The following is a 27355-nucleotide window of genomic DNA, read 5'->3' on the forward strand; positions in this document are numbered from 1 at the left end:
CATACCATTAAACGGAAGAAGGGAACAAATACTGCATTTTAATGACGGGCTCTTCATTGTGCTAAGTTTTTTACATACATTGTCTTACTAAGTTTTCATTACTCTGCAAGGTAGTTACCATTGTCACTATTTTACAGAGGAGAAATGGAAGGCTCAAAGATACTGGCTGTCTCCCTGCTTACAAAAAATATAAATATATAAAATTCGTTTATAAATATTTCAAACAGAAGTAAAAAAATAGGAAGTGAAAGTACCTCATAGTCTCACCTCTTAGAGAAAACAACTGTAAGCGGTGAGTATATAATCTTCCTTAAGTTTCAAAATGTACACACAAACACATACACGCATACCTTTTTTTTTTTTAAACAAGAACCTGAGACCGTAGTATACAGACTGTTCTGAAATTTGCTTTTTTTTTAATCTTGGTTATGTTGCCATGCAGTTGATTGTCTTACTAACGAAAGCAAGGCTTTTCTCTAGAACTCTCTGATGACACACCTGGTTGCGTGACCGCACACAAGTCACTTTACCTCTAGACTCCAGTTTCCCTTATTTGTAAAACGAGGAGATGGCACAGAGGATTCCGCAACGGAATGCCAATGAGCAGGGCACCTCACCCCCTCCCCGCCTCGTGACTATCTGGGATGTTCTCCAAGGTCCAACCCTACTTGACTTGGACGGCAGCCGCCACTTTCAGTAACTCGGATCACAAAGCCGGCGCCAGGGACGCCTAGAAACCCAGGCGAGCAATGGGTCGTCCAGTCCCTCCTCCCGGCGGCTGAGGCTGACGGAAGCGGCTGGGCAGGGCTGGGGGCGGGGCCGGGGCGGGACCACAGGCGCGCGGCGCGCGACGCGTGCGGGCTGGTAGGCGGGCTGCGGCGTGACGTGCTTGGCGCCGGCGCCCGGCCCCGCCCCGCGCGGCCCAGGCCCCGCCCCTTCGTCCCTCGGCTGCTGCGGCCGCTCACGGCGCTGGCGCAGCGATGGCGGAGGCTGTGGAGCGCACTGACGAGTTGGTCCGGGAGTACCTGCTCTTCCGCGGCTTCACGCACACGCTGCGGCAGCTGGACGCCGAGATCAAGGCGGACAAGGAGAAAGGGTTCCGGGTGAGGGGCCGGCGGGCGCGGCGCCGCGCGGCAGAGGCGGCCCGGAGGGAGACCGGAGCGGGCTCCCCCCTAGCACTGCCCTCCCGGGCGGGAGCGGCGCTGTCACCGCGCCGGGGGGACCGTCGACATCAGCACGTCTGGCCCTAGCTTGACACATGAGGAACTGAGGTCCCGAGAGGGGACGTGACTTGCCTGAAGTTGCCCAGCGAGTCAGGAGCATCGCTGAGGCTGGAGCCCGGGTGCCCTGACTCCTGGTCCAGGTCTCCGTCCTCCACTTCAGCCTCCAAGCAGGTGCTGGCCAACTGGCCAGGATGGAGATAAGGCTTTTAGGAACTAAGGTTGGGTAGATAGTTGAGTTTGGGCAACAGAAGTATTCAAAAGTTGGCTTCTGATGGCATTGGGAGCAAAGGGGTCTGCAGCCCCAAATGTTAGCTGGGTTCAGGTATCTTTTGGTGTTTGTTTAAAATGGCTTTGTGGGTGACTTATTGGCAATTTCGCCTCCGCTGTTGAGGAAGACCTTGTACATTTTAAAACATTATATTTCCCCTGCTCAGACATGATTTTCTGTTGAGAAGTTCTTGGTATGTATATGTGTGTGATTTGTGTGTTTGCTGAGTCTAATTGGTGTTGACAGGTGAACAGAGAGAGGCAGTGAGCTAGCGGCAAGAGCCCTGGGGAAGTTAGGAGACCTGGGTTCTTGTCTTGCCAAAGTTAGTGGTACTTAGTGGCAAAAGCAAATGATTTCAGCTATCCAAGCCGCAGTGTCCTGCTCTGTAAGATGGGGGTGTTGGATTGGTATCTAAAACCTTTTCCAGACTGTGTCCTCTGGTGTGATTTCTCACATGGAGGTGACTTCTTTGGCCGACACTCTGAGCAGCTGCCAGGGCTTTAGTGGAGTTTCCATGGCTTGAAGGAGTCAGTGAGTGCATCTCTCCATGAGTCTAGGACTCCTGGAATGGTGGAGCTGGGAGGAGGAGGATGGAGGTTGTCTCTCTGTTTTTGGTTTTTGAACTCTTAGCTACTGAGACCAGAGAATCGAAATAATACTGTCAAGTTGGTTGAGTAAGCCAGACACTGATCCAACCAGGACCTAGACTCAGGTCTCCTGCTTTGTGCTTTTACGCTTGAAATTTCCATACTTGCTAGAGGGTCAAACCGCATATCTAACATCAGAAAATAACTCAAAAGCTATTACATTACTATGTTTCGAACGTTTTATAGATTGCTAATTTAAAAAACCTCTAACATTCAGAAGCCACAGCAAGAGGAAAAAGCTGCATTAACTCTGTAAAGTGATGGGAAAATTCTCTCTTGTCCTTCACCACCTTCTCCATCCCATCTTTCTCCACCAGGTGGACAAGATTGTGGACCAACTGCAGCAGTTAATGCAGGTGTATGACTTGGCTGCCCTTCGGGATTATTGGAGCTACCTGGAACGGCGGCTCTTCAGCCGCTTGGAGGATATATATAGACCCACCATCAACAAGCTGAAAACCAGCCTGTTCCGCTTTTATCTCGTCTACACCATCCAGGTGCTTGCTCCTTCAGGGATTCCTTGGAGAGAGTTCTTTGACCCTGAAATAGATTTTCGTTTAATTTCTAGGGAGGACTCTCTGTGTTCCTCTGGGAGAGGGTGGAACAGTCACAGTGCAAATTATTTTTGACTGTTTTCCTACTTTTTTCCCCTTCTCATCTGTAGATCAGCTGACTTGTCTTCCTCATTCCTATTTCCTCTCTTGTTTTAAGCACTTAAGCCTGCGTGGTGTTTCAAAGAATATAAGTAGCTGGGTTAAAGTTTGAGTAATAAAGATTATAGCTGACCTGGGGGAATAAGTCACTTAGATTATTTGAAAATCGACTAGGAATTAATTTTTAGGAGGCATTTATCTTCAGGGCTTCAGTTTAAACCAGCTTCTTGGAAATTACAAGGAACTTGAGAAAGGAGTGATGTCCTTTATGGCATTTATAGATTATATTTGTCCACTTACCTAGCAGGCTCATAACCAGAGCCTCTCTTTTGTGCAGTAATGATGAATCTTACTTTTGGGCTTCTCTCTCTTCCCCCTTTTGCTACCTTCTCTTTGTCTTGGCAGACAAACAGAAATGACAAAGCTCAAGAGTTCTTTGCAAAGCAGGCCACGGAGCTCCAGAACCAGGCTGAGTGGAAGGATTGGTTTGTCCTGCCCTTCCTGCCATCCCCAGACACCAACCCCACCTTTGCTACCTACTTCTCTCGACAGTGGGCTGATACCTTCATTGTGTCCCTGCACAACTTCCTGAGCGTCCTGTTTCAGTGCATGCATATCCTCTCAGCTGCCTGGGGCTGTGGGCTTAGTCTGAGGCTTCCAGACAACGTGATCAGTGGCCGCTGCTCTTGATGCAATTGTTTCTTCTACAAAATGCCCAAGCATCGTTGTCATGTGTTATGCGAGGGGGCTGTGGACAGATTGTGGTTATTTTTGTCAGCAGGCCAGGAAATCATAAATCTTCGTTGTGACGCTGCTGAAGTAATAGCTGACATGTATGAGTGGGGTTGGTAGTAGCAGTGGGGTACAAGCGCCTGGCGCTGCCAGGAGCCCTCAGATAGGGTTGAGCAGGGTCAGGGATTGGTAGGCAGCTGCTGTTCGGTGCAGCTGGCCAGCCTTGAGAATACCCTGTCTATGCATGCCCTATGCCCCTAAGGGTATTACTTGCCTTTATTGAGATTAGGTAGCAGGTCAGAATACTTCCTAGGCTAGAACTTCCTTCCTGTGTTCGTGTTTGGGTCACTCTCTGACAGTGACCTCACTGTTCCTCAACTTGCCAGAAAACAGAGCAGCTTTCAGAATATGCGTATGGATGTTTAAGAGAGGGAGAGTGTAAATAATTTGTAACCCACAATGTTTACCATTTTTTCATGGAAAGCCTTCATTCTTGGGGCCCAGGACATCCCCCAATGCTCATGCTCTTTAGGCTGAAATTCTAGAGGAGGAGAAGGGAACCTGGTTTGAAGGAACTGCCTGGTGAGTCATTGAGAAATTGGGTGTTGTAGGGGCCTACCCAAAGGTGGCCATTTTGGCCTCTGGGGGGGACATCTGGTAGAGGTAGGAAGGGTGCGCCTTCCTTTTGTGCTGTGGGTCTGAGTGTGAATTCCGCTCTTGCCAGGTATAAAAGCCCCTCCTCCTCCCTGTCTCCTACTGCTTTTTATCCTGAGGGCTTTCAGGCTAAACTAGCAGGGGGCTCAGCCTAGTGGTGGTTATGACATGACCGTATGGGCCCTCTAGGGAAATTGGAAATGTCAGTGAAGGTCTTTTCAGTGCAAGACAGTGCCCTGCAAACTAGGTCACACACATTTGAGCCACAGTTCACTTCCCCAGGACTGAAGTCCTTAGCCTGCTTTGTGTTCCTCTTGACTGAAACTGTTTAAGGTGGTGGGAAAGGCTGACACCCTGACCTAGAATGTGGCTATTCATAGCCTGGCATGGGACTGTCCAGTCTGCAGAAAGCTCTGTCCTCAGTCTACACCTTTGCTAGGAAAAGGTTCAGTCGGGAGAGGCAAGCCAAGTGGCTGAGCCTTCCGCCCAGATGGTAGACCAGCTGGCCCCTGGTGTTCCTTCTCAGTGTCTGCACTGACCTTGCTACTGCTTGCACTGGCTGCAGACGCCTCTGAATGTGAGCTCTTTACTGCTGGTGTTTGGGAGAAAACGCTCGGATTTAGATTTACGTCCTCTCTGTGGGCTGACCATCCAGATTGGCAAGAGTGTCTGTGAGTCTCTGGAGAAAGGCCAGACCCAGCATCAAGGGAGAGACTCCTTCATTCAGCTGTGGAGAGCCCGCAGGATCAAGTCTGTCCTCTGCTCCCTGTGACTCGTGTTCAAGGGTTTTGCTGCTGTGTCGAGAGTTTGGCAGACTTTTAATCATTTTGCAGGCAGACTTTTTCTTTAACTTTGTGTACCGGTTCCCGTGATCCTGAACTTTGATGCAGAATGCCAGAGGACCAACCAGGTCCAAGAAGAAAATGAAGTTCTTCGCCAGAAGGTTTGTTCTGAACACGCTTGCCTCTTGGGAAGAGCTTCTGCTTTTTGTGTGTGAAATTAGGTTGTGGTGGTGGAGGGCTGATTAAAAATAGGAAAGCACTAATCTCAGGTGCAAATGAGTCACCAGAGAGTCAGTATTGGAGATTTAGGGGCTGTAATAGTCTCTGGAAACCGGAGGTCGTGTTCATAATTTAAGTCCTATGTGTAGCACGAACAACATAGCAATGGCGATGAACTTTGAGAGGAGGAAGACTATGTGCTTTCCTATGTCTCTTTCGTACCCCCAGTTCTGTATATCCACATCTGTGTTGTTTACAGCCCACATATAATTTCATCGTTCCCCTCAGCTCCATGAGCCCCTAGTTGGGTAAAACGATGGAGCCGGGGGACCTGCATTTGCCTTTGCATTTTGTCTGAGGAGCACTTCTCTGTTGTTGAAATTAAGGCAACTGTAGGCCACATTTTCAAAAAAAGGAAGATTATAAGCTGTTTGCATTTTGGGCGGATGTATATATATTAATTTTTTTCAGGCATAAGGTCAAAAAATGCTGAACTTTGTTTAAAAAAAATTTTCCATGAGAGTTCCAGAATCTGATTTTGTAGATTTTCCAAAGAGCAAAGCAGGACTGGGTGGAGCTGTTTTTCTCAATGAATTCAGGAAGAAGCAAGTCAAATGATGAAAAGAAAAAAAAATGGGCTTGGTGTGTCTGACAGTTGTTGGTTTCTCACCTCACTGTAGTCAAGGAGCAGCTGCCACTGGCCCGTTTTCCCACTGCACGGTGCGCAGAGGGTGAGGCCGGCACCCCGAGGCTCAGGCCCAGGGGCCTCTGGAGCCAGCGAGGTGGGGTGTTGGATGTGATGCGTCTCCTGCGCCGTAGCGGGGGCAAGATGAGGTGAGATCACCATGTAACTCGCCCCGACCCCGTGCAGCTTTTTGCTTTGCAAGCCGAAATCCACCGCCTGAAGAAAGAGGAGCTGCAGCCAGAGGAGGAAGAGGCCTTGGTCCAGCACAAATTGCCTCCTTATGTCTCCAACATGGACCGCCTCGGGGACTCGGAACTGTGAGTGTGTGCCTGCTTCGGGGGGGGGGGCTGTCCCCTCCTCTCATCTGTCCCCTATTGCCACACCCCGACCCCCCTGTTTCTGGTGACATGGCATTGCCAGAGAGCCTCCTTGGCCCTCACTGTTCCTTCCTGAGCTTTCTGAGTAAAGTCCCCTGGCTTTTAAGGCCCTCTCACCTCTGACCCTGCCCCGAGAGAGGGGGCGTGCACATCTGCGTAAATAAACACGGATGCTGTCGTAAAGCCTCGGGGAAGTGTGTGTGTGTGTGTGTGTGTGTGTGTGTGTGTGTAAGTAAAGGAGCGCCTTGAGATTGACAAGGTCGGCGCCTTGCAGGTTGGCTGCAGTCTGTGGTGAGTGCTCTTGCCCAAGGGTTTGAAGACATAGGCAAGTGGGGGGCGAGGCAACCTTAAAATACAGCCCGTGAAAACAGAGGCCCCAGCCAATGAGAGTAATGGTAGCAGTTGAAGAAACCATAGCACAGAGTGGTCACACAGCTAATGACTGGTGAGTCAGGATGCAAGGCCAGGCAGGCAGATTCTAAACCCACACGTGGCCAAGTGCTGTACCGGGTGAAACCCTCGTGTCTGAGCTGGCCCGGTCGAGTGGAAATCAAGGCGGGCCAAAAACACCACTTGAGAATTTGTACTTAAGCTTAAGTAAAAACAACCAGGTGCAGTTAATTTTATGGCGTATTTTATTTAGTCCAATATAGCCACGGTATTATTTCAGCATGGGATGAATAGAAACAAAGGATTCAGGAGGTATTTTGCACCATTTTCATGCTAAGACTTGAATTCCAGTGTGTATTCTGCACCTCCAGCCCATCTTGCAGGGGCTCAGCGGCGCATGTGGCCAGTGGCTGTTGGACAGCACAGCTCTGAGCTGCACCACGGCCCTCAGAGCACCGCAGGCGTCACCGCTGTGCCAGAGAGGCTGCCGGCTCCCTTGGGTACAGGAAAGAGTACCAAGGATAATGCTGCCTTAAAGCCGGGCCATGAACCTGGTGCCATCCGTAGCCCAGCAGGTGCTTTGGGTTCCCTCGGGTCCCCCTCCAGCCCTGTGACCTTGTGTGTCTGCTTGTCCAGAGCCATGGTGTGCAGCCAAAGGAACACTTCCCTGTCCCAGTCGCCTCGAGTGGGTTTCCTGTCCTCGCTGCTGCCTCAGAGTAAGAAGAGCCCCTCACGGTTGTCGCCTGCCCAGGCTCCCTCTCAGGCTCAGAGCTTGGCCAAGAAGGAGCCGTTCAGCGGTCAGGTGAGCGCAAGGCCTGCCTTTCTGACTCCTGCCAAGCGGCCCCTGACACCTGATGGTACTTTCAGACCTTATTTGTTCTCTCCTTAGGACTGATTTCTCTGTTCTGCTGGTGAGAGCCTAACTTCATATCTCACTCCCTTTCTTCCTTCCTCCCTGCCTTTCCCTCACACATTCGTGATGGGGCTGCGGGGTGAGGGCATAGATAAGAGCAGAGTGGAGGCACTGAGGCAGTGAGGAGGAAATACACTTTGCACAGCCTCCGCCGCCCCCCTTCCCCTCTTCCAGCCGCCGCTGAAGGCATTGTGGGCACAGTGAGACGGGAGGCAGGTGGGTGCTGCCGACCAAGGGTCAAGCCAGGTCTCAGACCCACCTCTAACCCAGAGGGACCTCTCCCCCAGCTCCCTGCCATCAATGCCACCTGCACTCCCGCACCCAGCCTGAAAGCCTGTGACAGCCTGCAGGGGAGCAGGTGCCTGGCAGTGAGACGTGTGCTTTGAATCTCTTTTCCTCATAAATTCCTCTGAACTCATGAGAGCTTGTGACTGGCATGTGGTGGCTTGAGGATGAATTCAAGCAATTCTGGGATTTTGATTTTTGGCGATAGAAAGCAGTATGTAGAGAAGGAGTAAATGAGAGTTACTGCTGAATCCGTGCATTGCGTTTACAAATTGGGATTTAACTGATTCCGCCAAGGCCTTTGGCCATTTTTCACTTTTAGAGACGCTTACAAGAGAATTTCTTTTATGCCAGTTCAGGTCCAAGCAGCCATGGGTCCCACTGGGGAGTTTTCGTGGCAGAGATGGTCAGAATTCATTGCTTTCAGCAGTGCCTTCCAGAGAGAAAGTTTAACAGACCCACGGTCACGCTTCACTGCTTGGACAGGAATCCTTTCTCTTTTAGTGTATGTTTGCCCGTTACAGATAAAGTCAGTCGTCATAATCGCTGCCTTCCTCTCCTACCTCCAGCCTTGGCTCAAGAACAGTTGCGAGTGACGCAGCAGTTTGGGGCTGCCCCCTGCAGCCGGGAAGCGGGGGTCTGCCCCACGGCCGGCGGGGCTGTTTCGCCATCGAAGTGTAGATGCCGAGCAGGACGCTGGAGAGGAAAGAGTGCAGGCTTTGGAGTCGGCGATGCACTTTCAGCCCCGGCTCCTTATGGAGCATCCTTGCTCAGCTTGCTTAATTAAAGTCACCCCAACTGGCTTGGGCTGGTATGAATACGTTCATTGCCTAGGGGGAGAATTCATTGAACTGGCCGACTGCACCCCAAGTATGTTGTAGCAGTGCTGGTTGTATCCGTGAAGGCACTGGCCTACTGGGGTCCCCGACTCAGCTCTGAGACCTGAGGTGCCAGCCATGCAAAATGACTCTCACCTGGCATTCATGAGGCCTGCGGCTGTCGCAGAGCCATCCCAGTGATGTCCACGGCTGGTTTTTCTGAATTCCAGTTCTGAGGAATGTGGCCGAGTAAGTTTTCCCGTTTGCTCTGCCGATCTCTGTCACAGTTCAGTATTTTCTAAGTGTAATGGGTGATGGATGGGGTGCTAGGTCTCTTGAAAAATGCATGAAATTGTGAAATTCAATTTCGCTGACTTAAAATGAAGGAAAACACGAGGATGGGTTCTTTGGGGTTAAGCCTGCGGCTTTGTTCTTTATGTGTTCAGGAACTAAGTGTCACATGGTGAGATGGGAATGGGATTGGAAATTGTTTGTGCAGTTCGTGTTCAAGGGATAAGGGTAAGAATGTAGTTCACAGCAAGCAGCCCTCGCCTCTAAAATACATTCAAACAGAACTTGGGTCACTGTGTGGTATGTTAACAGAGTGAAAGTAGCTCTCTTTCCATTCCATGAATGGGGGCGATAGATGTCTACCATCTGAAAAATCGAGCGGTGGGTCACTTGTAGTTTTATTAATTTGTTAATTAGACTCTGCACTGATGTTTCAATTCTGAAAATAACTAGTATATTTGAGGTTCGAGAAAATCAGAATTTTAGAGTTGGAGGAAGTTTAAAGATCATTTGGCCCCCCCCTCCTATTTTGTAGAGGAGGACATCCTCTGATTGATTGCCTCCTGTACTGCAGAGCTCACTACTTGTCAATGTGGGGATGCTTGCCTGTTAGAAAGCTGTTTGCAGAAACCTCTATAATTTTTATTTGCTGATCTTAGCTTTACCCTTCGAGCTACACAGAATAAGGCTTTTTGTTAGGACACTTACTGTCTTTCCACGCTGAGCACTCTGTTCATTCTTCCCTCTCCCCTCCACTGTCTCCATATGGCATGATTTCTGTACCCCTCACCATCCTGCTCCCCCTCTTCTGGGGCACATTCTAATGTTTTAATTCTTCTGTTACAATTAATATGCCAAATTTGAGTATACAATTCAAGATGCTCTCTTACCAGTACCACGTGCAGTTAGTTGTATGATCACTGCTTGTGATTTGAACGATACGTCGCTTTTAAGTTATAGAAAATGACATTGGCTTTTCCATGAGCCATGTTGCTTTGTTAGTGCCTATGAAGTGCTGTCTTTTTTTCACTTCTGACACAACAGAGCTCTCTTTCTCTATTATTAGTGAAGAAGCAAAAGAAAAACATAAGCTGTGTTATTACATTAGCAATAAATAAAATAATCAGGCTTTTCTGTTTTAAATATTATTTATATTTATTTTTAATATTTATTTAATATTTATTTAAATATTACTTATATATAACATTGTACATTTCGATCACATCAGCATTTTGCTGATGGGTCGTTGTAACTGTTGGTCATTTCTCTTGAAACATTCATGACATTATACATGCATGATATATGGTGATGCACTCTGGCTTTTATAGGAATCTGGAGGCAAAATTTAAGAAACAAGCAGAAGGAACTCTAAAACCACAGCTCCCAAGCTCCTCTGGGATCTCTTTACGGTAGTTCCCGACGGCACCTGCCCTTGCACTCCATCCTTCCCTCCAGCCTTATGATGCCACTCCTTCCACTCCCACTCAGGAAGCTATGGGACTGCTGGTTATTATAGACATAACCTTTAATTGGCTATAATGTAAAGAAAGCAAACTTCTGTGTTTGTAACTCTTATTAGTATCAAATTACTTCATAGCTACTGAGACATCAGCGGTAAGAACAGCTGCCCTTGGGGTTGTATCCATGGATTTTAACAGGACGGAGGAAGAGGGAGCCCTCTTCCACGTCTTTTGTTCTATAATTTTATGTGTGATGAGGGCCTGTCTTCTGAGTAGCTTTGTTTTACTTCAGGCGAGACCAGATTACTGGAACTTGTTTCCTGCCCCATCTGGATGACTGCCTGGTAAACTCTATTCAGGCCGCCGAAAATTAATTTATCTCTCTCTCCAGAGAGAAATGCAAAGGTGAAATGATAAAACACAGGTGAAAATATTTGTTCTGAACTGTAGGAGACAGATAGATTATGATAGAATATGACAATGTCATTTGGACCATGTGGAATGTTATGTGAATCTGGTAGTTTAGACTTTTATGAGGTTTGCTTTCAAAACTGTGAATTACCAGTGTTATCACAGTAAACATTTATGTAAGTTATGTACAGTTGTAGCTAGACACAAGTTTACCTTAACCTACATTTTAAGTGTTCCGTGGAGAGCTGTATTCATCAGCTTTTAGCAAGTTACCGGTTTTTGTTGTTCACCCTTCTTGAGTAAATAATGAGATGCAGCTGAAGGAGAGGCTCTCTCTAAGTCGGATCTGATAGCATCACGTGTAGGTCCATGGCTCTCTTGGCATAAACTCCTCTATCATTATAAAGGCAGTTTTTCAGCTCATTGTGATGCCCTTCATTAACAGCTGTTTGAATTTTCATTTTGGAGGATGGTCCAGCCCTTACCTGAGGACCTACCGGACGACTTCCTTGCCATCTTGACTTGGAGGGAAGCACTGCCTTTGTTCTGCTTCATGTTGTATTTTCTGTCCTGGCTGGGGAAGTGCTGTAAGTGACTTTTATGTCAGCTAGAGGAATTTAAAGTGCATCCCACGCCTCTCTCTTCCATCAGTATGGGCTCATTGAATGCTCTTAAGACTTAGCACCAAAAAGGGAAAAGCCAGTATTTCTCAGGTGTAGCAGGTGAGCAGGGGAAGAAGAGTGCCATGGAGTACCTGGCTGCCCTCTGTGGCAATACCCACCCTCGGGCCCCAGGCTGGATCCCCTGTGGTCCACCTACTTCCAGGGCATGAATGCAATATTGTATGCATCCTTTTCCCCTTTCTTCTCCAACGTCCAACGTAAAGATCTCTTGGTCCAGCTGATATATCTGTCACAACTACATAATAGTTGGTCCAGACTTTCTGAGACTTCCTCATTTGCCTGGATCCCATTACTTTGGAAAATAACCGTCAACCCGGGAAAGTGATTTTCCTTCTCCTCCCCACTGTGTACGTAGCTGGCTCTGGAGTTGCCATAGCCACGTTTAATCAGAAAACGTGGCCTCTACTGCCGTTTTTGTTTGTTTGTTTGCTTGTTTTTTGTCTTTTCTTTAGAATGTGAGAGCTTTTAGAGACACATTTTGGAATTCTTTTTTTTTTTTTTTGAGTCTTTTTCTCTTGGTAAAGGTTTGTCTATTTTATCTTTTAAAAAACTGGCTGTTAATTTTATTGATCATTCATGTTGTCTTTTAAGTCTTTGTTTCATTTTCATTCTGATCTTCATTATTTCCTTTTTTCTAGCTTTGGGCTTCTTTTGTTTTTCTAGTTAACTTTGAGGAAGTTGCTCATTGGCGATCTTTCTCGTTTCTTGGTGCAGGCATTTATCGCTATGAATTTCCCTCTTAGAACTGCGCCTGCCGCATCTTACAAGTTTTGGTGTGCTGTGTTTCCATTTTCATTTGTCTCGAGATATTTTTTGGGTTTCTGTTCTGATTTCTGCTTTGATCCCTTTGTTGTTGAGGAACATGTTGTTTAATCTCCACCTACTTGTAAATTTTTAAATTTTCTTCTGATCGATTGATTTGTAGTTTGATACAATTATGATGCCTGGATATGATTTCAGTCTTCTCAAATTTATTAAGCCTTGTTTTGTGGCCTAACATGGTCTATCCTGGAAATGTTCCAGTGCTTGAGAAGAATGTATGTTCTGCTGCTTTTGGATGGAATGTTTTGAATCTGTCTTTTAGGTCCATCTAGTCTAAAATGTAGTTCAAGTGCAGTGTTTCCTTATTGATTTTCTGTCTGGATGGTCTATCGTTGAAAGTGGGGTATTAGAGTCCCCATTACTGCATTGCTGCCTGTTTCTCCTTGGTATTTGCTGGATATATTTAGGTGCTCCTGTGTCAGGTGCATAAATACTTAAAAGTGTCATATCCTCTAACTGGATGGACCCCTTCATCATTACATAATGACCTTCTTTGTTTCTTATCATAGTCTTAGCTTAAACTCTGTTTCGTCTGATACAAGTATAGCTACCTCTGTGGAAGTCTTCAGTCTGATTGCCCTCTTGATTAGAGATATGGGGAGGAATCAGTGGATTTGTATAATGAGGGCCCGCACCCTTGGATCATGTCCCAGGGAGTGAGCACAGCCCACCTGGGGACCACGTGAAGTATGCCATAGTTTCAAGACCTCTTCATATATCTTGACCACCTCTTACTTCTATATTGGTAAGAGAAGTCTTCTTGCACTTCCTACAACTGTGGAACCTCTTCAGTATTCCACGAACCATGGGTTACTTCTCAGAAATGGCCGGGAGTACCGCGAGAAGGGCCTTGTCTTTGTTCTGTTATTTAGCTCTGAGAACATGACATTTCTTCTTATCTTTTCTATTCACTGTCACTTTCTTCTCTGTGCTCTTTTCACGCAATTGCTTTCATCAGGTTTCTCAGAGCATGGGGTTTGCTGTCAGATTTGGTTGGGAATTCCACCTCTGTCCAGTTCTCCCTGTGTGAGCAGTCACTTAATCTAAGCCTCACTTCCTCCTGTTAAAATAATGGCCTCATCTTTATTTTAAGGGAACATTTGTAAAGTCCTTGGCATGGTGCCTTGTATATGGTCAGCATTCAATGAGTAATCTATTTTGGTGCTATTGTTGTTGTTGTGGGTTTTCTTCTTAGGTTATTTCTTTTATCTTGACTAAGAACCCTACTTCTCCCAAAATAAGCCAGAATTCTACTTTCCCTAGAAGAAACCTCTGTTACAAGCATAAGTGGATACCTGCGAGATCACCTCAGTCAGAAAAACAGAAATAACCAACACTGTGAAGGTCAGCTACAGTTAGGCTCCACATGAACTCATAGCCCTTTAAAATTTCCTTTTTAACTCTTCCCGCAGCTCCGGGGTCCCAAGGAATCTGTATTAATCATTTTAAGTTGTTTAGTATTAACATAAAGAATAGGAAGTAGAAGGAAGTAGAAAGCAATAAGCGGACTTTGGTTGAGTTTATTCTCTTGACTTACGTCTTGTGTGCAAGTGACTTGCCAAGAGGTTGGTCTCAAACCTGAGTGGCTGTTTGCATCCAGATCGCTTTGCTGAGAGTGTAAAATAAGGTGGAAGGAGGGGAGCAGTTTTGACCATCACAGTTTGTGGGAATACGGTTGGAAACAGCCCAGCCAGATAATCGGGAAAGGATGAGGTGACATTTCCTTTTGAAAAGGCTCTAGGGGCACCTGGGTAGCTCAGTTGGTTGAGCGTCCGACTCTTGATTTTGGCTTAGGTCATGATCTCAGGGTCATGGGATCAAGCGCCGAGTCAGGCTCTGTGCTCAGCAGGGAGTCTGCTTGGGATTCTGCCCCCTCCCCCATCTGCCCTTCCCCCTGTGCTTGCTCTCTCTCATAAATACATCTTTTAAAAAAATTAAAAATACATAAAAAGGCTCTAGATTAAGAATCTTCTCTCCATGGAAGTGGGTGGGTACTATTGAATTCATTTGCTCTAACCTTGGTCAACTTTGTCACTCCTGTCATGGAAAGGGGCCAGAAGATGCCAGTTTCTTTCCTGTCCAGTGTATCTTGCTCAAAGGTCCTTGAGTTTCCAACAATTTCTGTTAACAATTTCTGGTTTCCTAGTAATCATTTCCAAATACCTCAGTATTTGTTAACATCAGATGGCTTAGTCGTACACTTGGCCCAAAACAAGAGAGGGTATTGTGTTCCTTTTTGCCTCCAGAGAGGTGATTGTATGTTGCATAATTATTATTATTATTTTTTGTATTGCCCAAACATATAGTGCTGGCAGATGTTTCTAACACCTAGCATAGGGCCTGACCCCTCTCATAGTCATCGCTTAGTAAGCACGGATCTCCTCCCCCTTCGCTAGAGTTCATAGTTCTGGTTAGATGAAGGAGATGTATGTGTCTGTCTGCCAGTGAAGGATATGGCAGGCTGAGGAGTGCTGGTGACCTACCTCTTATAACAGGGGAGCAGAGAACCTAAAGGAGGGAGTGCAGACTGCTTGTGTCCCACTCTTGACTTTGCCTCTAGGCTGAGATGGCTCAGCACAATCTGGGGAGGAACCTTACCCAGGAGCTGTGGGGTAGAGAAGCTGCCCCCTGGCTTCTACTTTCCTCCTGGCTGAGGGGTGATGGCCTGGGCTGGCAGGAAGCGACACTTCACAGCCCAGTGTCTCACTCTGTAGACCGCTAAGGGGAAGGACGCAGCGTGCGGGCCCAAAGATGGGAAGAGCCTCTTCAGTGGGCTGGCGGCTGGGGAGTCCACCTGGTCACAGCACCGGCAGCGGCGCCTGCAGGATCATGGCAAAGAGAGGAAGGAGCTCTTGTCTACGATGTTGCAGGTATGGCTTGGTCTGGGCATCACACGACTGCCTGCGGGCACATCTGCGTGGCTGCTGTTGGGGGCCACGGAAGGAGGTGGGGTGGCACAGAGCCTGCTCTTACCTCTCCTGATTTCTGCCTAATACTATTAGTGGGTCACACGTTCTCTGAGGCTTGGCCCGAGAGACCTGCTTCCCTTGCCATGGCCGTGGAGGGTGGCAGTGTCCCCTGGCCTGGGTTATGTCTGGGGGAATAGGTAGTCGTCAGGGTGGTCAACACTGAGCGCACCAGGAGGCAGAGAAGGGCCATTGGCAGAGCAGGAACCTGCCTCTCCTGGGACAAGCTGGGTGCTGCCCTTGGCGTCCAGAGATCTTCTAGAGCCTGTGCCCGCTGAGAGCCTCCCCCAGCATGCTGTGGCCTGGCATCCTAGCTGTCCTGCAGCGGGTCCCCAGATGTGAAGGGCTGGACCCCATGCAGGCCCCACACAGCTGACTTGTCCCCACTTGGCTTGTCACAGAGCGCAGAGAAGAAGACTGAGGCTAGTGGCCCAGAGGCCGAGCCCTGCCCAGAGCTGCACGTGGAGGCGCTGGAGACGCTGACGCGGGCTTCTGCAACAGGTGCCGAGAGCGGAGGGGTCCGCCCCGAGCAGCCGTTCATTGTGCTGGGGCAGGAGGAGTATGGGGAGCACCACTCCTCCATCATGCACTGCAGGTGGGCCGGGGTCTGGGGGTCGGGGGGAGGCCCTAGCAGGCAGAGTGCTGACTGGGGTGGAGGGGCTGGCTCCCGGGGAAGCCTGGCTTATCAGGCTGTGTGTGTGAAGGTGTGGCAGACAGGAGGTCCACTCGGTGGGATGGTCCCTGACAGACCACGGTCATCCCTCCAGAGTCAGAGGAGGACTGGACAGCTGCTCTTGGCCTGGGTAGCCTCTCTGTCCTTTCTCACTGTGGGACGCTGAGTTTCAGGAACAAGTTACCTTTTATTTGAACTCCCTGAGACTTAATGTTAATTTGCTTTATGTTGCTTTACGTGTCGGTAAATCTTTACCATGCGTGAGTTTTTAGTTACGCATGATAAAAGTATGACATCTGTGAGAAGGCCTCATGGGCTGTGGCTTGCAGAGAGTGGGGGGCTTCCTGCCCGTGGCACTGCTGGCTCCGGAGCCGCGCTGCAGGAGGCGCGGCCGCCCAGGAATGGGGCTGTGTGCACCTTGCCTGCGGCTCGGCCCAGAATAGGTCCTTCGTAAGTAGTTCTTGGACAGGTGACTGAATGAATACTTCTAGAAATAGTCCACGCCCATCCTTGGAGCATAGGCAGTTTGGGAAACAGTTGAGAAGTCAGCAAAGCAATGCTCTGGGCACTAGCTGACGAGGATGGTGGGCTCAGGCAGGGGTGGTAACAGCTTCCTCCTCTCTTCCGTCTTAGAGTGGACTGCTCGGGGAGGAGGGTCGCCAGCTTAGATGTAGACGGGGTCATCAAAGTGTGGTCCTTCAACCCCATCATGCAGACCAAAGCGTCCTCCATCTCCAAGTCGCCGCTGCTGTCGCTAGAGTGGGCCACCAAGCGGGACAGGCTGGTGAGTGACGCCCGCCTTGTTGCCGTCTAAGTGAGGAGCTCCCGAGGCCGTCCCCCCGCGTCTGGCACCACAGGCTGAGCTGAGGCAGCTGAACCCAGCCCCTCCCTTCTCTCTTCCTGAGGACTGGGGGACACACATCCAGGCCGTCCCGGTAGGCTCGTGTTTGGGGGCAATAGGGAAGTTATGAGATTCACAGGAGTTGAAATCAGATGGTAGTGGGACCTGGAAACCACTCCTGTCTGGTGGGGGAGTGCTGCTTCCTCTCTGCCTGGGGAGACACCGGCTTGCCTCCCGTTCTCCCTCGTCATCTCCCGTCGTCTGTCCAGTTTCTGATAACCCACCACAGACGTTCTCAGCTGCCCCTCCTCCTGCTGAGACCCCTCCCTGGGGAATGCTCCCCGGGAAGCAGTTTAGGCTGGTGAGGTTGGTGTCCTGTTTGGGGTCTCCACAGGTCTACTACAGTGCTATTAGTACAGTGTTCTTTTTCCTTCTAAACTTCACTATAGGAGAGAGACTTTGTAGTTAAGGAGGTAAAGTTGATTTATAGTGTTTTCTTTCATTGTATTCCGTTTCGAGGAGATCATACAAGGCAGCCCAAGGGGCAAACCTCATTGTTTCTTTTTGTTTTTTTTTTTTAAATAATTTTTGACAACCTGTAGGAATTATCCTTATGGTGCTAAGATCTCAGTTATCATGTGCAAGTATTAATCTGCCAGTGTTAATTTGAGGTAAGAATGTAGGTGATACTCCTGGGGGATATCCTCAGACCTGCTTCTGGTGCTTTCTTCTGGCAGTATCCATTATTATTTTTGAAGCTTTTTACCCAGTAAATCACAAATGCCTGAAGGCAAGCTTAGCCTTTTCTACTTTTGTGGAGGCCGTTACAGGCGCAGAGCCAGAGCTGTCCCCAGAATGTGCCATTGGAGCAGGCAACCAGGGGGCAGTCCCCAGGGAGTTGTGTGGGGTAGATGAGGAGCAAGAAGGGAGGATGGGAACTGCCGGGGTTTAAGGCTGACAGAAAAGAAGGGAAGGTCAGAGGGCCGCATTTTAATCAACCAGCGCATTTCCAGGTATACATGAGGTGATACCTCTCTCCCTGTCCATAGATTCCTTTTGAAGTTTCGCTTCTGTTCAGGGTCACCTCGGATGTCTTCATGTAATTTTTAAATGAGGTCCATTTTAGCCAGATTTCACCTGAGTGCGTGGAGGTGTGTGGGGGCGGGGCCTCACCCCGCAGCCTGCCCAGACCCGCACCTCCCAGGAGTGGGCCTGGACCCGCAGTGGTCCTCCCTGACCGGGCCTGACCCCCGTGCTGTTCTTCGCATCCCCCGCCCCTTCTCATTCCAGCTCCTGCTGGGCAGTGGTGTGGGGACGGTGCGTCTTTATGACACGGAAGCCAAGAAGAATCTCTGTGAGATCAACATCAACGACGATATGCCCAGGTGAGTGGGAGGCCACTGCCCACACCCGCCGCGCTCTTCAGGGCCTGCTTCTGTGCTAGGCCTTCTGCCCCATCCCCCTCTCAGGACGAGCCTCAGAGCTGAAGCCTGTCTTCCTCTGGGGACAGGCGGAGTGCTGACCTGGCCCCACGTGTATTGCAGAATCCTGTCGCTTGCGTGCAGCCCCAACGGGGCCTCTTTCGTCTGTTCGGCCGCAGCTCCGAGCCTCGCTTCCCAGGTGGACGTCTCGGCTCCGGATATCGGCAGCAAGGGTACTAACCAGGTTCCTGGCAAGTTGCTGCTGTGGGACACGAAGACCATGAAGCAGCAGGTGCAGGCCTGCCCCTGGGTCTCCCCGTGGGTCTTTGTGGGGTCCCGCCCCTGGGGTAGCACTGCGCCTTCGCGTCCCTCTTTCCGATGAGCCTCATCCTCTCTTCGCTTCAGTCTCCTCAGGTTTCAGCCGGTGAAGCAGGTTCAGAGTTGAAGTGTTGAGAAGTAGGAGCGCTCCAGTTGGGCAGATCGCTAGCACTGAGGTCATGGAGAATTGTGCCACAGACTTAGAAGTCACACAGCCTATCAGAGGGCCCTCGTGCTTTATTACATTTTTTTAAATTTCATTTTGTTTATATTGAAAGGCTTTAAATTTTTTTTTGAGCAGTTCTGGTTCCCATCAAAATTGGGAGCAGGGTCCAGAGATCTCCCGTTTACTCCCTGCTGTTCCCCCAGCAGAGCGGCGCTCTCGTTACAACGGAGGCACCCGCAGTGACACAGCTGATCGCCTCATGCTCCCAGTCCACCTTCGGGCTCAGTCTTGGTGTCGTTCATTGTCTGGGTTCGGACAGATGTGTGAGGACGTGTATCCACCGTCATGGTAGCACACAGGCCGTTTTCACTAAACTGCCTGAAGATCCTCTGTGTGCCTCGGGCTCATCCCCCCGCCCCTCAGACCTTGGCAGCCGCCCATCTTGATCCTGTCTCCATAGCTTCACTTTCCCCATCACATCGTGTAGTCGGAGTCTTGCAGCTTGGTCACACTGGCTCCTTTCACTTTGTGTTGTGTGCTCAGGCGGCTTCTTTTTTAGGAGACAAGTGGAGTCTGACTCCCCGTAAGGTCGTGTTGCATAAAGCTGCCAGCAGCAGCTGATAGTGAGGACACGTGCAGGCTCTTTTTTTTTTTTTTTTCAAGATTTGATTTATTTATTTGACACAGAGAAAGAGCGCCCAAGCAGGGGGAGCAGCAGGCAGAGGGAGAAGGAGAAGCAGGCTCCCCACTGAGCAGGGAGCCCGACACGGGGCTCCACCCTAGGACCCTGGGATCATGACCTGAGCCGAAAGCAAATGCTTAATCCACTGAGCCACCCAGGCGCCCCACACGCAGGTTCTTGAGAAGTGACAGCCACACGAAGGCTGGCTCGTGGGGCCACCTGGCCCACCTGCCTCAGGAGCCGAGGACTACCCACCCACTGTGGTGGGTGCTTGCTGCTGTGACCCTAAGCCCTTCGAGAGAGAAATGATATGTAAACTCACACATTTAGAAGGCAGTGATGTTTCTTATTGAAATTAGTTTCGGGGCACGAATGTGATGTGGCCCTTGCGTTGAACAGATGGGTTCCCGAAGTCACTGGACGCTGGGCAGGGTCCCTGTTTGCGCCTCCCTGCACCTGCCTGTAGAGATGGGGTGCATTCCCCTCTGGGAATCTCCCCAGAGCACAGGGATCAGGGCCCCACTGGAGTTCTTGACCGCCGTGCCCCACCACCTCTGTTCTCCTCCCGAGTTTTCCTCATCTTAGCAAATGCGCCCCACTGAGAAACTACGTGCCTTTCTGGAGCCACCCTTCTGCCTCACCCTGCAGAATCCGTGAGCCGACATTGTCAACTCCACCTGCGAACGGTTTCCGTTCTGCCCACTTCTCTGCACTTCCAGGGACACGCCCTAGACTGGTTCTTGAGTGCCCCTCACCGGACGCCGCTCGACCTGCAGTGGTGCACCGACCCACTGCAGGGAATGACAGACCCCAGAGCATGTCACAGCGCTCCCTGTTCCTCCAGATTTCCCGTCCACACTCCCTCAGGGCCCCCTTGGTCTGCCCTTCCCACTGCTCCAGCCTCGGGGTATGTCCTGCAGCCATAGGCCCTCCCTGAGTACTGTCCCCCACGCACTGTCCCTTCCCAGGAGAGGTCTTATCCCCGCCCCATCTGGCGCACATCCGGCCTCCAGCACCTCTCAGTGCTTCACCTTGTACAGCCCAGCTTAGTTAGATCCTTCTTCATCTTTCTCTTTGCCTCAAAGGTACTTAGGGTAGTTTCATGTTTACTTGTTATCTTTGAAGTTTTAATGAAATACTGAGTACATACAAAAGAATCTTGCAATCAGAGGTGTGCAGTATAATGAGAAGAGAAGCTGTAACATGAGCACCTAGGTACTGTCACAGTTGGAAAGTGGAACCTTCTAGCACTTTTCATGTACTCGTGCACCCTCCCCCATCTTGGTCCCCTTCCCTTTTCAGACAGAATTTGTCTTGAATATTGGGTTGTTAGTCTACAATTTCAAATTTAGTTTGTTTTTTGTTTTTTGTTTTTTTTATAACTAGCTCCAGTTCTCTCTGGACCCCGAGCCCATTGCCATCAACTGCACAGCCTTCAATCACAATGGGAACCTGCTGGTCACAGGGGCGGCTGATGGTGTCATCCGGCTGTTTGGTAAGCAGCTGCACTCGTGGCCATCTGGTCCCCTCCTTCAGTGGCTCAAAGAAGAGAGTTGCATTTTTGCTGGCTGGGCTGGAAGCTATTGCAGAAGCCCACCCATTTTATGATGCTTGGAATAGAGCTTAACAGTAGTCCAAGTCTACTCTTTTCAAAACCTCTGTAATCAGTCCCGTTGCGCACAGTTGGTGTCCGTGGACCTGGGAGTGGTGGGGCTTAGCAGTCCCTGAGTCTGACGCACTGTTTGAAGAGCCCTGTGCAGGCCTGCCCCAGGAGACTCCGAGAGTCTGGGAGGGAACCGGGGACCGTATCTAGCAGATCCCCCAGACGCCCTGTGGGACCTTACAGGGGCCTCCTAGGAAGGATTTGTTTGTCTCCCTAGACTTGTGTGCTTCCCATATGAGCTCAGGCTCCGTCCAGGGATTCCTGAACCTCATTTTTGACCCAGGAAGAAAAGCTTCAATTTTAGATTTGGTAAATCGATGATTAATTCACTGGAGGAGAGAGCTTTTTGGCAGGGGTCAGCTGTGTGATACCTGTAGGTTCCAGGAGGCCCTGTGACTCTAGAACAGTTCCTGCCCTGTGGCCGGAGGGCAGAAGGTGCCTCCTGTCCCGGGTGGACGTGTCCCCGGGGCCCGGGCGGGGGTCTGAGCGGCATCTCATTGCCTCAGACATGCAGCAGCACGAGTGCGCCATGAGCTGGAAGGCCCACTGCGGGGAGGTCTACTCCGTGGAGTTCAGTTACGACGAGAACACCGTGTATAGTATCGGCGAGGACGGGAAGGTAGGTGGGAGCAGGATTTTGCTGGGGAACTCTTCTTCCTCTGGCTTAGGCATCGGAGATTCCAGAGAGCACCAGGGTAGCATGAGGGGCTGAGATGAATCCCTGGCCTTGGGCCCCTCTCTGCCTCAGCGTGTCATCCACATGGGAGGGGTAGTCATAGTCACCAGTCTCGGGACCGTTGTGAGGTCTGAACAAGCGTGGCGGGAGTTGGTGATTAGGAAATGGGAGAACCTAACCTCCCTTCTAGTTGCAGCAGAAGTGACTCTTCCCGCTCTAGGTGGATTGGGGGAGAGGGTCCAGATTAGGCCCTGGTTGGGCTGACCTAGGTCATTGGTGTCACAGCACGATGTGTAGAGTTTCTTCCTAGAGGCAGTGCAGATAGGCCTGAGCGGAGTAAAAAGGAAGCGGCAGCGATAAAAAGTGAGGATAAGTGCCCCCTTGTGTATTCTTTCTGGAAGGACACAGTAGGATCCATGGAAAGGGAGCTGGGGGTGGGAGGAGGGCAGGCAGAGGTGGGAGGAAGACTTGGTTTCCATGTATACCCTCCTGTTCCTTTGGATTTTGTTCTGTGTACCTGTATTTTTTTTTAAGATTTTATTTATTTATTAGACAGAGATAGAGACAGCCAGCGAGAGAGGGAACACAAGCAGGGGCAGTGGGAGAGGAAGAAGCAGGCTCATAGCGGAGGAGCCTGACGTGGGGCTCGATCCCATAACACCGGGATCACGCCCTGAGCCGAAGGCAGACGCTTAACTGCTGTGCCACCCAGGCGCCCCTCTGTGTACCTGTATTATTCATTGAAAACTGTAATTACAAAGTAAATTCTTCATTTGAAAACTATGGGAAGGGATTTTTAAGTTAAAGCTTGACTTCCTGTTTATTTGAGTAGGATTCTCAGTGAAGAGGTGGTCACAGAGGCAGCCTGTCCACCGTGTAGACTAAAGGATCATGTACAGTGCAGTCCGTGAAGCTAGTGTATAACGATACTTCTCATGGTCAGTTGATTACACTGCTGAGACAGCGGGAAGATATTTGGAATTTATCCTCTCTCTTAAGTCAGAAAAGCCCAGTTGGGTTCTAACCCTAGAAACAACAACAACAGTAATAATAACGATCACTTGGAGCGTTCCCCCTGCTTGAGAGACGGGAATCCAAACATGGGCAATTGCCTAACCTTTTCCTCTCCTGAAGTCAGGCCAGAAAGTTCAGGCTGTAGTGTGAAGTTGCAGGTTCTTTCTAAGATGTTCTTCTCTAAAAAAGTGTTTAAATTGTGTTGGGAAAAGAGAGACTGAGGGGTCATCCCACTGCCTTTCCTGGTGGCCTGTCGACCCACCACCTCTGCCCTGGGCTCCGTCCTCCTCTCAGGCCTGGCCCTGGGGGAGCCCCGGCCAGCCCCTGCTGAAAGAGCGTTCATGTTGTGCTTTGTGGGTGCAGTTCATCCAGTGGAACATCCACAGGAGTGGTCTGAAGGTGTCTGAGTACGGCCTCCCCGCCGACGCCACGGGCCCCTTCGTGCTGTCGGGTTACAGCGGCTACAAGCAGGTTCAAGTCCCCCGGGGCCGACTCTTCGCTTTTGACTCAGAGGGAAATTACATGCTGACATGTTCTGCCACAGGAGGCGTCATCTACAAGGTACAGGGGGCTGTCGCGGTGGGCAGGGAGTTCCTCCCTGGAGTGTGGGCCGGTCTGAGCTGGCTGAGCGTGGAGAAGCCTCTGACCAAGGGTGGATGGTGCCTGCGGCCGCGTGGCTGCAGGCCAGGCAAGGGGGCCGGTCCTCAGCTCCCAGTGGGGACAGGGCGTGCTCGTCCTTTTCTCTCATTTGCTGTCGTTTCACAAGATTCTGGCCCTTCTCTGCTTTTGTTTCTTGGGAATAATGTCTATCATAGAAAACATGAAGGGATAGGGAGGAGCATTGGGAAGTGTTTTGGGTTGGGGGAACGTACCGTACGTGGGCAAGTGCTTCTGTGGTCTGCTTTAGTGATTCTGATCTGATGTAGATTTATTATCTTATTGGAGGTCCCATGGGTCACGGACGATACAGTCCACGGCCAAGGCAGAAATCTGGGGGTGTGATTGATCGCACCAGGATGTAAGTGGTTTTGGCCCTCATTCTATGTGCTTGTTTTAATTCTCATGTCTGAGCTGCTCTGGTTCATGTGCTTTTTGTCCCCACTGAGGGACACCCACGGAAGCAGTATTATCCTGGGGGGAGTGGAGAAACAGGACAGGCAGACAGGGCACTCTGCTTCCTGCTCCTGGCCAGTGTGGGGACTCCTCAGGGAAAGACATGATGAAGCTCTTCTATTTTACTTCTCAGACAGACTAGTGATAAGCGTTTGAGTTGTAGTCTAAGCATATGTTTGTTTTTTAAGATTTTATTTGTTAAAGAGTTCACCTGCACCCGCATGAGCAGTGGGGGAGGGGCAGAGGGAGAAGCAGGCTTCCTGCTGAGCAGAGAGCCTGACGGGACTCTATCCCAGGACCCTGGGATCATGACCTGAGCTGAAGACAGCTGCTTAACTGACTGAGCCCCGCAGGGGCTCCTAAGCATATGTTTTTGGCAAACCAGTTCTTGGCCTCAGTGGTAACTCTTTGCGTAATAGTAGTGTTTATTTAGTCTGTAGGTATAGGGTCACAAGAAGAATGTTCCCTGCCCGGGCTGTCCGTGCCCTCATCCCTCTGTGGGCAGCACGTGCTGTGGACAGCAGTTGTGTGTAGGTGTCGGCCTAGGCGCTGCGGAGCGCACGGGGTCTGCGATCCTGCTCTCGTGGGGCTCACACTCAAAACACCCCCACCAGGGACAAGGCAGGGGCTGAGTCCTCAGGGGAGACCCCAGGCCGGGGGGGAGGGTATGGATTTGAGGCCTTCGGAGGAGGAGGAGTTGGGGAGGACAGGTAGTGAGGCAGGCCTTGGGGCCCCCCCCAGGAGAGAGGCAAGTGAGAGCACTGGGATGGGGGGAGGGGAGGGGGGTGCAGAGGTGTCGCGTCGGGAGCCATCTAGACTGTTTGTTTGTTTTTTTTTTAATGTTTTTTTATTATATTATGTTAGTCACCATACAATACATCCCCGGTTTCCGATGTAAAGTTCGATGATTCATTAGTTGCGTATAACACCCAGTGCACCATGCAATATGTGCCCTCCTTACTACCCATCTAGACTGTTGGTCCGGAGCGTGGCACCGGGTAATGCGGGCTTACCATCAGGGAGGCACCTCTTTTCCACAGAGGATGACGCATTGAGTGGCTCTTCCCTTCTTAAAATTAGCTCTGTAATTTCTTATAATTGCTATTAGAAGATGCTGTAAAAAGCTTGTTTGCAAGCCTGATTGTATTTTAGTATTCAAAAACTGAGTTTCAGTTAGGCTGTACTTTGCTCTGTGTATGATTTTATGTGTGTTGTGTGTATGTTTGTGTATTTTTAATCATGAGCCTCAGTCACTTGTTATTCGTCCCGATCAGGCTTTGTCATTTGTCCGGGATGCCTCCTCCTCTCCTGTCCTCTTGCAGCTGGGTGGGGATGTGAAGGTTCTGGAATTCTGATTGAGCCAGGGTGGCTACTGTGGGCTGACGATCGCCATCAGACTTGCTCTATAACCAATGAATGGGTTGGAAGATTTCCCTCTGTATAATTTTTGAAATGCTAGTTATGGGGTCTAATTGCTTAAGGAATATCATGAATTTTAGATCCCATTTTTACAGTCTTTGAACAATCTGTGATTTTTAAAGATGTTTTCTCCAGAAGGCCAACGACTTCTGTTTCCTACTCATGAGTGTTGTCTGTCGCTGGATTGATCATTATTCACTGTGCTCCTGGCTTCCCCTTCTTTCTTCCCTTCTGGCTCTTCATGGCTGTGGGCTGAGTCCCGGGAGGCTGGTGCTGGTGGGCAAGGGAGAGCCCTGCTCACGTCTTCAGGGGCCTCTGTGGCGGCACTGTGCTGGCTGCTGCAGGAGAGGACTGACATCCCGCCCTCCCGCAGCTTGCATTCCGGGGGAAGTAATGGGCAACACAGTAGCAGATGCATGATCTAATGCTGGGGAGCAGTAAGCCATGCAGGAAAGGAACTGGGTGTAGTTTGGGGTGGGTGCAGAAGGCACCGGCCCACAGGGAGTTCAAGGTGGCAGAAAACATTCTCTTGTCTTTTCGAGCATATGATATTGTCTTCCACCTAAGACAAAGGAATATTCATAGTTGGGACAGTGAAGGCATTTCCTGGCCCAAGGAATTAAACTGAGATCTTCTGGAAAGGGAAAGGTGGATGTGTGCCTGGGCACGTCCTCAGATTGGGATGGCAGCCCCCAGGCTTGAGGCAGTCTGGTGGATAAAGTGGCTGTGTTTGTGAACAGTGCCTGCTGACGTCTCCTCTCTCCTGTTTTGCAGCTGGGCGGGGATGAGAAGGTTCTGGAGAGCTGCTTGAGCCTGGGTGGCCACCGAGCCCCTGTGGTCACTGTGGACTGGAGCACGGCCATGGACTGTGGGACATGCCTCACTGCCTCCATGGATGGCAAGATCAAGCTGACCACCCTGCTGGCTCATAAACTCTGATGGGACCCGCCCCGAGGGACACCCACGGAAGCAGTATTATCCTGGGGGGAGTGGAGAAACGGGATAGGAAGACAGGGCGCTCTCCTTCCCGCTCCTGGCCAGTGTGGGGACTCCTCAGGGAAAGACAGGGAACTCCGGCTCTGTCTGGCTGCAGAGACTGGACGGGAGCCACATTGAGTCGTAGCACGAGTGCCCAGAGACCAGCACGCTGGGCTGTGCAAGAGGCATGCTCCAGGTGGCGGGAGGAAAGTTCAGGAAGCAAGAGATACAGCATGATGGCTGCTCTGTTGGCCCAGGAGGAATTGACAGTATTTTGTATATATATGCTCATTTTTCATCTTTTTTTAAAAAAAGAATGCTCTCACGGTCACCTGGTATCTCTTTCTGGAACACATGCGTGCAGCAGAGCGTCTCCCTTAGCCCTTTGCCCTTGGAGAGGCAGATGTTCCGACGGAGCTGGTCAGCTGTGAGCCGAGGCCCTGCGTGGCAGCTGTGGCCAGCTGTGGGGCTGAACCGTGTGGGAGGTTTGCTTGTGGCTTTGCCTTAGAGCTAGGCCGTCCTGCCTCCCACTGCGCTGGCTAGCTAAGGTTTGTTTGTGCTCTTCCTCTTTCTTTGGGCTCCAGTCAAGGAGGTCATAGTATTCCTTTTCTTCCCTGCGTTGGTGGAGCTTCTCGGGATGAGGTTAGGGTTTGAGGCCTCTGATTCCAGCCGCCCAATCCACCTGGGTGTCCCCGTCCCTCTGCCACTGGGGCTCCACTCATTCTGTCACCTTCGCATCTTTGAGGTGGGCCGGAGCCGCCAGCGCCCTCTGCTGGTGAATGGTGAGAGGACCGGGGCCAGCGGGCCAAGCTTGCTTTTCGTCAGAGGTGGGCGAGGTATGGGTCTCCAGCTCTGACACTTGCAGGGTGGCCTTGTTGCCCAGATGCTCGGAACAGTCATTGTAGGGCCTCTCTGGGCTCTAGCCCAGTTCTGGTGGTGCAAGTCCGGAGTGGGGGGGGGGGTACTCGCAGTTACCTATGTCTGGAAGGTAAGTGGGTACTAAGGCCTTTGCTCCCATTCTGCTGGCATTTGGAAGAAAAGTAGGGATTTATGTGGCTCGATTATGAGAACACTAGAGACTGATAAGTAGTTACACATTTTTACCTATTTCT

The 27355-nt window shown here is 50.3% G+C and overlaps 1 protein-coding gene across 1 annotated transcript; it reads left to right on the forward strand.

Moving 5' to 3' along the window:
* The first annotated feature begins 946 nt into the window (after window positions 1-946).
* Window positions 947-26574, forward strand: WDR91 (WD repeat domain 91). The gene is made up of 15 exons (XM_040643974.1): window positions 947-1103; window positions 2456-2635; window positions 3197-3404; window positions 5038-5120; window positions 6050-6180; window positions 7267-7432; window positions 15028-15183; window positions 15681-15874; window positions 16586-16736; window positions 18084-18178; window positions 18338-18506; window positions 20767-20875; window positions 21550-21662; window positions 23097-23294; window positions 26040-26574. Exons 1-15 carry the CDS (start codon window positions 981-983, stop codon window positions 26202-26204), a joined length of 2241 nt encoding a protein of 746 aa, XP_040499908.1. The 5' UTR covers window positions 947-980; the 3' UTR covers window positions 26205-26574.
* The last annotated feature ends 781 nt before the right edge of the window (window positions 26575-27355 follow it).

Source organism: Ursus maritimus, unplaced genomic scaffold, assembly GCF_017311325.1.
Source record: "Ursus maritimus isolate PB19 unplaced genomic scaffold, ASM1731132v1 scaffold_3, whole genome shotgun sequence".
In the NCBI taxonomy this organism is placed as follows: Eukaryota; Metazoa; Chordata; class Mammalia; order Carnivora; family Ursidae; genus Ursus; species Ursus maritimus.